At 36.8% G+C, this 17,025-nt stretch overlaps 1 protein-coding gene across 5 annotated transcripts in view; it reads left to right on the top strand.

Moving 5' to 3' along the window:
* The window catches only part of LOC150102183 (endoplasmic reticulum membrane-associated RNA degradation protein-like), a 197,377-nt gene that overhangs the window by 2,564 nt on the left and 177,788 nt on the right, over nt 1-17,025 (top strand). For all 5 annotated transcript variants that reach the window (XM_090399424.1, XM_090399425.1, XM_090399422.1 and 2 more), the window contains exon 2: nt 11,101-11,428. In XM_090399424.1, the coding sequence (XP_090255550.1) occupies nt 11,248-11,428 (181 nt within the window). In that variant the 5' untranslated portion in view covers nt 11,101-11,247. The remainder of the gene's footprint in view (nt 1-11,100; nt 11,429-17,025) is intronic.

Here is a 17,025-nt window from a genome sequence, read left to right as displayed (position 1 = left end):
CACAGAGAAATTGGGAGACTCAGGGTGGACAGGGGAACACAGCATGAGAAAGATTGATGCTCCAAGAGGATGTGAATGAGTGTGTAGACAAAAAGGGAAGGGAATGACCTGGAGTATAGGGAAAACAGTTGGATTTATTTCAAGAGGGTTCTGGGATGAGTAAGGAGAAAAAGAAATTTTTGAAGAAAGTAAGAAGTCACATCTAATAAGTACAAATTAAAGATGCCAAGAAAGTATATTCTTGGTTTCATCCTTTATCCAAGTGTAAACAGACAAAGTTTGTATGTGAAGTAACTTCATGACTGGGCTACTTGTATATAGAAGGCTAATGACATCATAGTGGTTGCCTTGGTATCCCATAATACAATGCACATATCATTATGGTATGCATTATGGGAAGGGTCAAAGCATATCAAAACATCTAATAAGTGCAAATTAAAGATGCCAAGAAAGTATATTCTTGGTTTCATCCTTTATCCAAGTGTAAGCAGACAAAGTTTGCATCTGAAGTAACTTCATGACTGGACTACTTGTATATAGAAGGCTAATGACTTCACATCAGTTGCCTTGGTATCCCATAATACAATGCACATATCCTTATGGTATGCATTATGGGAAGGGTCAAAGATGAGACTCAATAAAGTCGAAACCAGTCTAGGTAATGGCCTTTCCCATAATATATAGCATTATAGGTACAAGCAAACAAAGTTTGTTTACACTTAGATAAAGGATGAAACCAAGAATTATAATTTTTTTTCAATTCTTTCAAGAATATAATTTCTTGTCATATTTAATTTATAGTATAACCAGTGAAAAATCTTTTAACGTCTATCTCTAATCCAGACTATTTTAGTAATAAGGTGTGACACCTTTTGACTACTTGTATAGTACTCCCACAGATACGAGACCCTTCGACACTTCTGCGCATGTCAACAGAAGGAGAATCCATTTTGATAATAGGGTAATCAATTCATATTGATTGATTACCCTATCACAGACAATCACATACCAGATAGGATGTGATTGTCTGTGAAAATAATAGTGGTGATGGTGGACAGTGGATGGCGTTGGTGTAGATGAGGCGATTTATGGATGAGGTTGAGTGGTGGAGAAAGAATTTAGTAGTGGTAGAATTTATGCTTGGTGGGGATCTATTGTTGGAGGTGGAAGAAATAAGAGATCTTGGGGTGATAGTGGATAAGGATCTGAAATTTAGGGGATACATTACCAAAATTGTGAGGACAACACAAAGAATTCTGGGAATGATGTAGAGGACACTGACTTGTAGAAGTAAGGAGATTCTTGTTCCATTATATAAGGCTTTGATTAGCCACACATATTTGGGCAACTGGTTTTCAAAAAGGATGAAGAGATGCTGGAAAGGGTCTAGAGATGGTTTTTGAACTCTGGAATGTCGAATATGAGGAAAGGTTGAGAATATACAATTTACAGAGTCTAGTGGATAGGAGGAAGAGGTGTTATATGATAGAGGGTTGTTATAGGATCAATGTTGGAGAGGGTTTACAGCAAATGGTGGGAGATCAGGGGAGAACCAGAGGACATCCCTGAAAGCTGTATAAGGAGGGGGGGGTGAACAAGGGAGTGAAAAGCAGGTTTTTTGCATGCAGAGTTGTGAATGATTGGAATGCCTTGCCTGAGATTTTGGTGTTTGCAGAGAATATGAGCGTGTTTAAGGCATGGTATGATCAGTTGTGTGTATGACAAAGTCACCTCCTAGATGAGTCTTTGACTCCATGGGATCTTGGGATAATAATAATGGTCTTATGAAATGCAGCTTTTTATTATTGTATCTAGCCATTTTCCATAAATGTTAACTAATTGCAGGGATAGTCATATGCATGTATTCCATCATTCATTCAAGTATTTCACCCTTGTGAAATGTAACATAATGAGAAACTTGAGAGCACTGAGAAGGAGAGGGGAAACCATTGATGTTGAGTGAACAGGAGGTAAATGAAGATTTTATTATTATTTTTGTACAAGTACCTCCATTGAGTCCAAAGACTCATTGCAGGATTTGGATAAACGTGATGTCGATAAGGCCATAGAACTTGATGGCATATCATTATGTGTTTTAAGGGAATGTTCTGTGAAGTTAACAACAGATTTAACTTACCTTTTTAATATGATTCTTAGACTGGCCCAAGTTCCAAAGGAGTGAATGAGGGCAAAATTGTTCCATTTCATAAAGTGAAAAGACTAAGGCTTCGAATTATAGGCTAATCTGCTTTTCTTGAGTTGTGGTCAAGATGCTACAGCAATGAAGACCAGGATTCCAAATTAGGTTGACAGTAGCAGAATTCTCTTTGAAGGACAGCATGAGTTTGACAATCATGGTTTAGCAGTCTGCTTACTTATTATAACTGGCTACACAAGTGCATTGGACAAGGAGGGTGCATACATAGTATATTTCAATTTTGCAAAGGCCTTTGATAGATTGCTACATGACAAGCTGGTAATTAAATTGGAACAGAAGAAATTGGATGGTAGATTAGTGCATTGGATTGGAAATTTATTGTCTTAAGTATGAGTAAGTTTTGTATTGGGGGAGGGTATATCCCATTAGAGGCAAGTCACTAGTGATGTATCCCAAGGGTGTGTTTTAGGGTCATTGTTATTTAATTTGTATGAAATCACATTGAAAATTGATTGACTGGTGTCATGTACTGTATAGATGTTTGCAGATGGGGCAAAGATGGGGAGAACAACGAAGAGTAGAACAGATGTTGTAATCATGCAAGAGGACTTTACTAGACTGGATAAATGGATGAGTGTGTGTGTGGGGGGGGAGGGGTGTCAGTTTATTGTAGCAAAGTGTAACATTTTAAAACTGGGAAGCAAAGATTGGATGCAGAGTATAATATTGATTAGGATATCTTAGAGGAGGCAGAGGAGATGAAAGATCTGGGGATGATGGCAGACATTTTGCTAAAATTGCGAGGACAGCACAGCAGATAATGGCAATGAAGTGGAGAACACTGGCTTATAGAAGTAAGGGTGTTATGATTCCATTGTGCAAGTCTTTCATTAGACTGCATTTGGATTACTGTGCACAGATTTGGTTGCCTGGTTTTCAAACGGATGGTGAGGTGTTGGAGAGGATTCAGAGACAATTGACTAAGTTGGTTTCAGCTCTCTGGAATGCAGAGTATGAGGACAGATTGAGAGAATGCAAATTGCAGAGCCTAGTGGTTAGATGGAGGAGAGGGGAGGGATGATTGAAACATATAAGTTGGTAAGGGATAATTATCAGGTTAAAGTTCATGAGATTTTTACAGAATGGTTGGAGACAGAGGGTATTCAGAACAAGAGGCTATCCCTTAGAAGTTGTATTAAGGTGGATGTGAGCAAGGGGTGAGTTGTAAGTTTTTTGTATGGAGGTGATTGGAATGCATTGCCTGAAAATATGCTGAGTTCAGAGAGAGTGAATGAATTTAATTCAAGGTATGATAAGATTTGCATGTGAGAGCGAGACCTAGTTTCTTGTCTCTCGTTTCAATTTTTTTAAGTGAATTCAGTTTCGATTTTTTCAATTTCAACTCATTTGAATTTTTTTAAGTGAAAGTCTTGCAGTGGGTAGGGTTCCTAAGGAGTGGAAAGAAGGCAAAATAATACCACTCTACGCATGGTTCTAAGACAGAAGTCCCCAACTATAGGCCAGTCTGTAGACCTGCAGTTGTGGTCAAAGTGTTGGAGAGATTGGTAAGGAATAGAATACACAATTGGGTTGATGGACATGGCATTCTTTATGATGGTCAGCATGGATTTGTAAAGGGTAGGTCCTGTTTCAGTAATTTACTTGCATTTTATGATAAGGTGACGAGTGTGTTAGATAAGGAAGAATCATGTACAGTGATATTCTTAGACTTTGCAAAAACGTTTGATAGATTACCATGTAATAAGTTGGTGTACAAGCTGCAGAGAATGGGAAAATAGAGAGTATATTGGTTAGATGGATCAGAGATTGGCTCTCTCTGAACAATACCAGCTAATTGTGTATGATGGAGCAGTGTCTCAAAAAAAGAAGGGTAACCAATGGTGTGTCCCAGGGTTCTATTCTTGGCCCCCAGCTGTTTAACTTGTTTATAAATGATATATTGTGGACTGACTGAGGATCTTCAGTTATTTGCTGATGATGCAAAGTTGGGAAGAATTATAAGTAGCACTGGTGATGCTGAATCCCTTCAGGAAGATTTGAATATGCTTTTTACTTGGACAAAAGAGTGGGGGTGCAGTTTTAATATCAGTAAGTGCAAGGTGTTGCATTTTGGAGTGCAGAAATATAAGGCTGTGTATAGGACCGTCGCCAGATTAGATCGTGCCCTGAGGCAAACAATTAAATATTGCCCCTGATGGATTATAAGACAAAAAATATAAGAAAATCTCCAATTGCTATTTTGTTTTTATTACAAGAGAAACAATAATGCAAAAGATTACATAATAATATTAATTAAATGTTTGCTCTACGGGGATATCGCACAATAAAACTGTTTATAAGCTCTTCTAAATTTGAATTGTCAGCTATGTCCACCTGTATCAATATAGTTGCTAGACCAACCAATCTTTCTTGGGTCATTGCTGTTCGGATATAATTTTTAATCAGTTTAAGCTTGGAAAAACTTCTTTCACAACTTGCTACGAATTGTTAGCGTAGCAACGGCGCCTACCGTAATATGGCTGAACGAGTGCCCTTATTAAGCCACGCCATGAGGCAGGCTGCCTCTGTGCTATACCCTGTCGACGGTACAGGCTGTGTACTATATCAATGGTGCCGTACTGCAGGAAGTGAATGAGATTAGAGATTTGGGAGTGATGGTTGACAGTAGACTGAAGTTTATAGGGCATATTGCTAGTGTTGCAAAAGCTGCACATGCTGTAAAAGATAAGAAGTACTCTAATATGTGGGGATAAGGAAGTGGTTGTGCCATTGTATAAAGTGCTGGTTAGACCATACTTGGAGTATTGTGCTCAGATTTGGTCACTTGGTTTTCAATGCAATGTGGAGACATTGGAGAGGGTCCAGAGATGAGTGACTAAGACAATACCAGGAGTTTGGAATGCTGGCTATGTAGAGAGGTTGAAGAGATGTGGATTGCAGAGTTTGGTGGATAGGAGGAAGAGAGGTGATATGATAGAGACATTTAAGTTAGTGAGAGGATTTTATGAAATTAATCAAGAGGGGATTATAAAAAGAGTAGAAGAGAGGGAAAGAACCAGAGGTCTTTCCTGGAAGTTATGTAAAAGTGTGGTGAAGAAGGGTGTGAGGAGTAGATTTTTTACATGGAGTATTGTCAGTGAATGGAATGCATTGCCAGAATGTGTTGTTAATGCAATTAGTGTTAAGGACTTTAAGATTCTATATGTTGTCAATTGAATGAACCTCCCACGATGAGTCTGTTGACTCCATAGAGGGTATAATAATAATAATAATAATAGTAATAATAGACATTTGTCTGCTGTACTGTATCTTCACTGTAGACACAAACTACACACACACACACACACACACACCCAGTATGCAAATGAACAAGTTATAACTCATTCATATCAGTTACGAGAATACAGTAGCAACTTGATATAAGGGAAGTATGGGCTAATGAACAAACAATGGTCACCAAAATGAGAGATATTGGTAATAATTTCAGAGAATTATTCTGGCTAGAAACTGTATTTTTCTTGTGATCTCTTATATTATTTGATTTACATTTAAAATATTATTACATAATCATTAAAGCTTCTCTTTGTTTGCTTACACTTGGATAATAATAAAGGATTAAACCAAGAATATACTTTCTTGGCATCTTTAATTTAAAGCTTCTCTTTCTTGAAAATTGACAAAAAATTATTTATTTTTATAGAGTAATGGCAAAGTCATCTTCCTCAAAGATTTTATTGTTTGCAGATTCATCTGGCATTCATTTTTCAATCCATGTTTATGAGAATGTCAAATAATTGTGACTACTCTCCAACAAACATTTTTTTTTTTAAATCTTTCTCGCTAATGATCTGTTTATAGTGTGGATGTTGAGCATTTGTAAAGCATGGATATGGGAATTTGACATTTGCCATTTCACTGGATGACCCAGGGACAAGTCTGTCCTGTTAGAATGTGAGAAATTTTTAAGGGCTTTTCAATCAAAGGTTAATTAAATGGTTTCAAATGGAAGGTTTCTCTTCCATAAAACAACTGGCCAGCATGGATAGATTGGTAAGGAATAAAATACAGGATTGTGTCAGACATAGCATTCTTTGTGATGGTCAGCATGGATTTGTAAAATCCTGTTTTAGCAATTTACTTGCATTTGATGAGAGGGTAACAGGTCTGTTAGATAAGGGAAAATCATATACAGCGATATTCTTGGACTTTGCAAAGTTTTTCATAGATTATGGCAGGGCCATCCCTGGAAGCAGAGTAGAAGAATAGCAGGGCCTTCCCTGGAAGTTACGAAAGGACACTGTGAGCAAGAGGGTGAGGAGTGGTTTCTTTGCATGGAGGGTGGTTGAACTGTGGAATGCATTTCCTGATAGAGTGGTGAGAGCGAGAATTGTCAATGAGTTTAAGGAGTGGTATGATAGACTTTGTGTTTCCTAGGAAGGACCTCCCTCGATGAGTCTTTTGACTCCATGGAGACCTGATATGAAGAGATAGTATATTGCTTAGATGCATTGAAGATTGGCTCTCTGAATGATACCAGCAAGTTGAGTGTCTCAAAAAAGGAGGGTAACCATTGGGGTGCCCCTGGGATCTTCAATTGTTTGCTGATGATGCAAAGCTAGGAAGAATTATAAATAGTACTGCTGATGTCATATTCCCATAGGAAGATTTGAATTGACTTTTGACATGGACAGAGGAGTGGGGTTGTAGTTTTTATATCAATAAGTGCAAGGTGTTGCATTTTGGAGGTCAGAAATGTAAGGCTGTGTACTATATTGATGGTGCCATACTGCAGGAATTAGATGAGATTAGAGATTTGGGAGTGATGATTGAGAGTAAACTGAAGTTTAGAGGACATGTTGCTAGTGTTGCAAAGGCTGCACATCATAGTGCTGTAAAAGATAAGAAGTACTCTAATATGTAGGGATAAGGAAGTGGTTGTGCCACTGTATAAAGCATTGGTTAGACCATACTTGGACTATTGTACTCATATCTGGTCATCTGGTTTTCAATGTGATATGGAGATATTGGAGAGGGACCAGAAATGAGTGACTAAGACAATATCAGAACTTTGGACTAGCTATGGATAGAGGTTGAAAAAATGTGAATTGCAAAGGTTAGTGGATAGGAGAAAAAGAGGTGATATGATAGAGGCATTTAAGTTGGTGAGAGGATTTTATCGGATTAATCCAGATGAGATTATAAAAAGAGGTAGATGGTGAGAGAGGAAAAACCAGGGATCATCTTTTGAAGTTATGTAAGAGTGTGGTGAAGAGTAGATTTTTTTTACATGGAAAATTGTCAGTGAATGAAACGCATTACCAGAATGTGTTATTAATGCAAGGAGTGTTAAGGATTTTAAGATTTGTTATGATAAATATGTTGTCAGTTGAATGAATCTCTCATGATGAGTCTGCCAAGTCCACAGAGGAGGATGCAACAATAATGATAATAATAATAATGCATACATTGAATTCACATATTGAATTTTATTTGATAATATATGTTAAATACTTTTAAAATTAAAAAAAAAAAAAAAAAAATTGGCATTCTCCTTCCCTTTACAGAATTCTGCATATGTTGTAACTACATGCAGTTATTATATTATATTATATTATATTATTATTATTATTATTAGATCATGAGGCAATGGATGTGAAACAGACTGAAAAGATAGAAGATGATGGAAATGAAGTGAAATGACAGAAAGCTAGTGAAACTGAGAGCAAAAGAATGCAAGAATGTAGAAGCGAAAGTTAGTAATAAGGAAGTGAAAGAAAGTATGAATGAGGAAATGGAAGTGAGGTGCTGCAGAATGAGAGGTAGTGAGACTGTGGGAGTGACTCTGATCTGATTTTCCATTTCAGTTTTCTGATCGTAGGTGACTTTGTAGGCATTGCCCACAAAGTATTCCTGGTGAGATTTTTACAGGGTAGTTCACCATTGCTTTCCCCACCCCCTCAATTTTATCCGGGCTCAGGACTGGCTTATGACTGGGACATATTCATGACTGTAATCCACGTGTGCTCACGAGGCCGGTTTGCCTGTTCTGGGGGACTAAAAACCCGAGTTTCCGAGTGAAAAAACCCCTACCTCCGTATGAGACCAGCTAACTCACCTTTAGTCAAAAGAAACCAGATAAAGTCACATCACTGATGGGAATCGAACCCAGGTCTTTCCGACCAAAGGGCTTCATCTATACTGACTGAGCTATGAAGGCTCGTGGAAGTAACAAAGAGTGAATATGTCAGAATGGAAGATTTGATGAAACAGTTATTGAAAATGAAAAATGATATGAGGAATATGCGGAATGATGGTAGACGTTTAGTGGAAACTAATGAAAGTGTGCAAGAGAATAGAATGAAAGAAAAAAGAGTAAAAGAGGTGACAAGTGATTCCAAGATAGAGTATATGGAGATTCCATAGTTAAAGGATTAGTTAATGAGAGAGTCCATAAGGTCTGCTATCCAGGAAGGAGAATGCGTAGGGTAATTCAGGATTTGGACATGAGGAAGAAATGAGCAAGAGAGTTAGTGGTGATTGTGGGGACAATTGATCTAACTGGACATAAGGAGTATGTGAGGGTGAATATCAGGAAGTTATTGAGAAGAGTGAAAGATAACAGTGTAGTGGGAAAGGTTGTCAGTGTGTTGTTGACGTATACCAATGATGAATTACAATGGAGAGCCAAAATCATGAATGGTATGCTAGCAGAGCTGTGTGAAGAGAAAGGAGTACAGTTTGTGGATGTATGGCATGTTTTTAGAGGAAGAATGAAATTATACAGGTGTGATGGGTTGCATTTGAATGTCTTTGGATGAGTGCACTGGAGAAAGTGTTGCTGGATGGAAGTTTAGTGTATGATTCGTGTAAGAGATGAAGTGAAAAATCAGGAGAGTGGAATTGAAGAGACAGAAGTACTTGACAATGGAAACAATAGTAGTGTGAGAGATGGATAGAGAATGGGAATGTAAGAGGAACAAGGAAATGACGGGAGCTCAGGTGGACAGGGAGACATGGCATAGGGAGAATGGATGTTGAAAGTGGCAGTGAATGTGTGTGTGTGTGTGTGTGTGTGTGTGTGTATGAAGATGGAGTATATTGCAATGTAGGGTGGGGAAGGAGACTGAGCAGATATATGTGGTTGGTGGTGCTAAAGGTGATTGAGCAGGTGTGGTGGGGAAATCACAACCAATAAGTGGCCTGGATAGGACTAGTTATAGAACTAAAAATTACAAATGCCAGAAGTATGATAAATAAGGGAGATGAAATGGTTTCACTGATTCAGTTTATTTGCCCCAAAATCATTGGAATAAGTGAAACATGATTGAATGAAGATGATATTCTAACAGGAATAAAAATGGAAGGATACAGTGTTTTTTGCAAGGATAGAAAGGACTAGAAGGGGATGCTGCTGATGATAGCAGGGGAATTATGTCTGCATAAAGTAGACATGAAGGTGGGAAATAGTGGCAACAGTTGTGAGGCAGTGTGGTGTAATGTACAGGTTGACAGGAAAACATATTTAGTTAGATGTTGCTATAGGCCTGGAAATGTGGAGTGTGATGTTGAAGGAATGTATAAACAACGTGGATTAGTGAATATAGGCAGGGTATTATGGTGGTACAGATTGGAATGAAGAGGTAGCCTTTGGAATAAGAAAATTAATTTCTCAAGTTCTTGAGAGATAACTATCTCAGGCAGCATGTAAAGGAGGACATGTGAGAATTGACATTTTTAGATCTGATTGTTTCATCAGAAGATGTAGTGAGTAGAGTTTCACACTTTCCTCCGGTTGGTGAGAGTGATCATGAAGTGATAACCTGGGTTGTGGCTAGCCATATGTATAAGGAAAGACTTATAAGGAAAGGATATGTGTGTGGAATTATAAGGTTGATGCTTATAATAAGCATAGGAGACATCTTAGAGCTGTAGCATGGAATGATGGGTTTAGTGGTAAGAAAATGAATGCTGCTTGGGAACTGACAATGAAATTCATAACAGAATCAATGTGTGAATGTATTCTGAAGGCCAAAAGGCTGAATGAGGTAAGCGTAAAATGGATGAATGAGGAGCTTAAGCATGAAATATAAAAGAAGAAGAATATACTTTGGAGGCAGTACAAGATTAATAATGTACAATAATAGTAATAATCAGTTACATGAAGAGTATAAAGAACAAGCCAGGAGAGTGACTCAGTTAGTAAGGAAAACAAAAGTTCAGGATGAGTAGAAATTGGCAAATCAGGCAAAGAAAAACCCTAGAGAGTTTTTAGATGTGTGGCAAGTAGAAGGAAGAACAATCATGGCAAGATGATGTTAACCACACTACCAGCCAAGACGTCTATAGACGTCAAGGTTATGATGGATGTGAAGTTCGTATTAAACTTTTAATACCATTGATATTACATTGAAATATATGATGGATACGAAGCGTATGAGGATGCATATTTGATCCATAATGGCCGGTAAGGTGGTTAATGGATGAAAGTGGTAGAATGGTAACGGCTGCAGAAGACATTGTTGAGGTATTCAGTGATCAACTTATAAAGGTGTTTCATCCTGATCAGGGTGGATTCATGAGGACCTTAAGTGTAGAGGACATAGGAGAGGATGGCTTAATTGTGAGTGAGTAGGAGGTACTCGAGGAAATAAATAACCTTGATGTCAATAAGGCAATAGGATTTGTTGACATATCACCACACATCTTAAAGGAATGTTCTTAAGAGAAATGAGAAATTTTGTTTTATGGTAGTTTATAACACCCATCCCTTTTTTTTTCATTAAAAGAAGTTAACTCACTTTTTTTTGTCAGCACTTCAACTGATTTTTGTTTATAATATTAAATAAATAATAATAATATATGTCGATCAGTTGCTTGTACATGTATCTAACTGACCAAATTTTTAAAAATTTCTTTTTTAGAAATAATGATCAGTTCTTGCAGCATTTTGGATAGCAGACATTTATCCCCCTTAGGTGTTGACAGTCTTAATTAATATCACAATTAACTGGAGAGATTGTTTCCAGTGCTGTTTGTTTTGAATTTCCAAGAAATTCAGGACTGAACTCATGGATGAAAAAGTAGAAGTAAAAAGGCTGTTTCCTTTAAATGACATTCTGTTAGTTGATACATGCCTCTCTCCTAGTGTGCTACATCTTTTTCACTGTCTCAATGATGCTGCTGTTAAAGATGACTATCGTGAGTGCTCATTTGACTGGAAATTGGTTGACACTCTTCTTGAAATGAAAAGTAAGTCATGCATAGTTAAAAATTCAAATAATGTAATACATTTTAGGAAATTTTTATTAATAAAAACACACACACCAATCAATTCATAGCATTGAATTAAGTGATTTAAATTATTTTATAATTGCATTTGTCAATATTTTATAATATTGACAAATTTGGAGGTACAAGTCATTTTGATCACAGAGCTGCAGAAATTGTGTCATTGCCAAATAGGTATTGAACGAGTGATTTAAATAACTATCTTTGATGCAGATCGTTGGAAGTTTTTCCACTTGTTTATACTGTAAGTTAAAGATACCAAGAAATTATATACTTGGTTTAATTCTTTATCCAGATGTAAGCAAAGTTTGTGTCTGAAGTATTTTCAGGACTGGGGCAACTCATATATAGAAGCTGATGACTTCACATCACTTGCCTTAGTATCCCATAATGCAAAGCACATATCCTTATGGGTATGTATAATGCTATGCGTTATGGGAAGGGTCACTACCCAGACCAGTTTCGACCTTTATTGAGGTCTCATCAGTGGGAGCCAGATCCAGAGGTGATACCGAGGTTGAAGTAATGCCAAAGTCATAATTTCTTATATGAGTAGCCAAAAGGTGTCACACATTATTAAAATACTGTGGATTAGTATTTTTTAACTTTATCTTTCACTTATTGATGCAGAATGACAAAAAGACCATTCAGTATTTTTATTGAACTAACAGGTTTCATTATGATATACAGACCCATTAACGTGAAAACGATATAAATATCATGAATCAAGATGACAATGAATTGTCATCTTGATTCATACTACCCCCCCCCCCCCCCCCAAAAAAAAGTAATTATTTTACTTTGCTTTGAAACCACTTGCTCTTTCTCAGAAAAAAATTTGTTTCTTTTGAATTATTCTTTTAGAATATTTCATTTAAATCACAAGTAATAGGTAATTTTAAATGATTATTAATATTAAGCATAATGATTTCAGATTGTTTGTTAATGATTTTTTTCTTTGTATTTCTTTGGCTTCTATTGTATTCTAGTAATTGGATCTAATTGGATCCAATTAGATCCAATGAGTGTATGATGAAATTGTTTTCCTGGTGCAAAGAACAATGTCAAGAGCCTATGTAGCTCAGTGGATGTGGCGTTTGCACACCACAACGCTTGGCTGCACGAAGGAAGACTTGATTTCGAGTCTAGTCGACGACTAGAGGAAATTTTTTTAAGCCTTTTTTCGACCGGTTCCTTAGTCGATCTCTGGCATGGGAAAGCGGATTTTTCGTCCCAGAAACTCGAGAAAATCGACCGTAGAACCCACATTATTCCAGACAGTAAAAATATGAGTGTTAGGGACCATGAGATGGCGGCACTTGTTGAGCCTTCTCTCTTCACTGTATGCCGCTTAATTAGTGATAGCCTTGGGCCCGCTATCTCTGATTGGGTACCAGTGGAGATTGGACTGCCCACTCAGTCTCCAAAAGTTAGATAGGGCTAAAAACAGCCTTGCCTACTCCCTATATATGGGAATAAAAAGGTGTTAGCTGATTTTTTTTTTTTTTTAAGAACAATGTCAGTGATGCTTTTGGAATGCAAAGTGGGGAAAGTGAAAAAATTAAAAATTTTAGCAGAAACAAATGATTTAAAAGATGAAAGTATGAAATGTGAGAGAATATGAAAGAGTAAATGGGAAAAAAAAAAAAAGTGAGAAAGTAAAGTTTGTAAACCCATTGCCAAGGTATGATATGAGTGCATCGAAGGAAAGTGATTGTAAATAAGTAAATGTATAGGTTAAATATAGGAGGAATAGTGTGCATGCACGTCTTAGATATATGGAGGGAATCTGATGGGTGAAATGACATGTAAACTATGGCTGTTGTGTGGGAATGTAAGTGAGCATACATACAGATGAGCTTGTGAGTGAGAAATGAAAAAGATTAAAAAATTATAAAATAATGCTCAATGCAACATCTTGTATCTGAAATCTGAATTGAGATATTAAAAGATGCAAGGAGATATTGCAATTCATGTATGCTAATGTTAGAAGCATCGTTCAGGGTTGAAGAGTTTTGGAATTAGTTAGAATTGGGCTAAAAATTATAGAGCAAATAAGACTCGGTTGACTATGAAGACATTTTTACAACTAAAGATCATAAAGGATGGTATATTTTGAGGATGGACAAAGAGAAAATGACAGGATTTTAAGGAGAGGAGAGGAGAGAGATATTGCAAATGATAGAAGAAAAACTGCACCCAGCAAGAGTAAACGTTATTAGTATCAGATATCTAAGAAATTCAAGGACTTCCTGAGGAAGGCCATACATTACCCACACCAGCCGTTGTACCCTCTCTTAAACTCATTTATGATAGCCGCACTCGCCACTTCAACAGGCGAACTGTTCCACTCACTCACTGCTTCACAATAGAAAAATCTAGCTCTCACTTCTTTCTTAACTTCATATAAAAAAACGTCCTCAGATGCCCCCCCCCCCATCCTCTCCCTGTCTTCCATATAATAATAATAATAATAACAGAAAACTGTTATTATTATTATTATTATTATTCAGGCCTCCATGGAGTCAAAAGACTCATCGTGGGAGGTCCTTCCTAGAAAACACAAAGTCTATCAAGACTTATTGTGGGAAGTCCCTCTTAGGAAACACAAAGTCTATCATACCACTCCTTAAACTCATTGACCATTCTCACTCTATCAGGCAATGCATTCCATGGTTCAACCACCCTCCATTCCTCACCTTCTTGCTCACAGTTTCCTTTCGTAACTTCCAGGGATGGCCCCTTGTCATGACTCTTTCATGCTGTTCAACCGAGCGAAAGAAATCCCCAGTGTCAACCCTGTAACCACCTGTCAACAGCTTAAAAGTCTCAATCATATCACCTCTCCTTCTTCTATCCACCAAACTCTGCAGTCCACATTCTCTCAGCCGATCCTCATAACTAACATTGTTCAATCCTGAAACTGCCTTTGTTATCTGCCTTTGTACCCTTTCCACAGTTAATTTATCCTGTTCAAATCCTGGGGACCAAATCTGAGAACAATAGTCTAAGAGTGGCCTGATCAGGGTCTTATACAATGGAATGATAATTATCATTCCATTGTATTTTTTTACAACTTTTTACATTTTTTTTACATTTTCACAGCTCATAACATGAAGAAGCTTAATATAATTAAATATTTGACTGAGAGCATTGTGAAAAGGAATATGGCTCCACAGCGAGAGCTACCTACATTCCTGTTTCTGTGAATCTTATGATTTGTCTTTCTTATTAAATTATTATTTATGGATAATTTATATAAATTAGAGCAGAGAGAAAAGAATTATAATTCTTTTCTCTCTGCAGGTCAGCATCCTTCACCACCTTCGCAATATGTCCCCTAAATTTCACGTTTCTATCAATCATCAACCCCATATCTCCTGTCTCCCCTACTTCCTCCAGTATAGTTCCTCCAATAGAGTATGCAGTGTCCCATCGATGTGTCCCAAACCTCAACACCTTACATTTTGTTGCATTAAACCGAAACTCCCATTCATTTGCCCATCTGTCTAGCTTATTCAAATCCTCTTGCAGGACTACCACATCTGCACTGTTACTAATAACCCTTCCCAGCTTCACATCATCTGCAAACAACTGACTTTCCCCTTGCAATCCACTGACAATGTCATTGATATAAAGGTTAAACAGTATAGGTCCCAGTACTGAGCCCTGTGGGACCCCACTTGTAATACTCTGCTTCCTTGAAACTGTCCCACCATACACAACTCTCTGATACCTGTCAGACAGCCAATCCTGAATCCAGTTGACCAATCATCCAATATCCTGTAACACCCTTTCAGAAGTTTATAGACCTCTATCATCAGGGCTCCAGAAATACAATTTAAATCTATTAGGCACAAAATATTACTCATTAAAAATTTTAATTTAAAAAAATTAAATGTTTTGATGACAAAACAAGGTAATACATTCTTTATTTCTTACTATACAGAAATATGTTTTCCTTTAATGTGGATTGTACACTACAGCAAAGCTCATCACAAGTCAGTTTGTGTTTTCTGTTGTTTATTGTTCATAATGAAGAGTTAATTTATATAAATTATCCATAAATAATAATTTAATAGGAAAGACAAATAATAATATTCACAGAAACAGGAATGTAGGTAACTCTTGCTGTGGAGCCATATTCCTTTTCACAATACTCTCAGTTAAATATTTAATTATATTAAGCTTCTTCATGTTATGAGCTGTGAAAATAAGTTTAGGACATTACTGTATTACAGTTGTTCACCTGCTTAAAGGTTCAAGAATAAGATGTATAGATGCACTACAGTATTTAATTAGATTGTGAAAATTTTAATTTTTAATGAATAAAAGTCAATAGAAGACCAATCATGCATATCATATATGCAGATGTTATAGTAATTATAACAGATAACAAATCAAATCTCCATTACCAGCTTGCAAAATTTCAAGAAACCTGCAGAAATTATAACAAGATTATACATTCAACTAAAACAAAGATAATGAAAATTGGAAGACACCAGAAGATATACAGATAACTTGTTCTATAATCACCTGATTAAATGTTAATGATTTTAATTACCTAGGAGCCTTTTGAGAGTATGGTTTTAAATTGTAGTGGAAATATAAACATTAATGGTGTTTGACTCAGTGGTCAAGATTTTAAGAGTAGTGAAAACTTCAAATGTCTGATAAGTATACTATCTAGTTATGGAAGTATAGACCAGAAGATAATGAGATTTTCACTAGGTCAAACATTTTTTAACAGTATAATTAGTTTACTCTGGGACAGTGGGATCCCACTTAAGTGCAAGCTTTTAATTAACAAATGTTCCTGCCAGTTTTGTCTTATACGGCAGATACATGGAGACTAACAAAAAGAGACACGAGTAGAATGAAAGCACTGTAATTGAAAGTTTTAAAGAAAATGTTGGTAAAAACTAGGAAAGACAGAATAAGAAATGTGGACATTAGGAATAGTTTAGGGCTTAAAAAAGTGTTGAAGAAATGCTTAAACTCTTGCTTGAAGTGAGGCATGGTTAGATGAGGATGACATCCTGACAGAAATAGAGATGGAAGGGTATGATGTGTTTCGTGCGGATAGAAGGGGTTAAAAGGGAGGGGGAGTGCTATTGATGATAGAGAAAGAGTTGTGTCCATAAAAAGTAGAGATGCAAGAGAGAATTAGTGCCAGTGAGACAGTATGGTGTGAGATAGAGGTGAATGGAATCAAATACTTGGTTGGATGTTGTTATAGACCAGGAAATGTGAATGGTGGTGACTATGAAATGTATAATCAAATTAGCCAAGCAAATAAGAAAAGAGTGAGCATTATGGGTGATTTTAATTATTCCAATATAGACTGGAATGATGAGATAGCAACTGGAAGTAAAAAAAATGAGTTTCTTGAGTTTTTGAGCGATAACTACCTCAGAGGGCATGCGAGGATTGAGGGTCTTGGATTTGGTCATCTCATTAGAGGATGTAATTATAAATGAGGTGTCAAATCATCCACCAATTGGTGAGAGTGACCATGAGGTGATTACCTGGGTGGTTGCCAGCAGTGTGTGAGAACC

Source organism: Typopeltis vanoorti, chromosome 10 (genome assembly GCF_054136105.1).
Source record: "Typopeltis vanoorti isolate ZY-2024b chromosome 10, IOZ_Tvanoo_1.0, whole genome shotgun sequence".
In the NCBI taxonomy this organism is placed as follows: Eukaryota; Metazoa; Arthropoda; class Arachnida; order Uropygi; family Thelyphonidae; genus Typopeltis; species Typopeltis vanoorti.
This window is presented reverse-complemented; position numbering and strand designations above follow the sequence as displayed.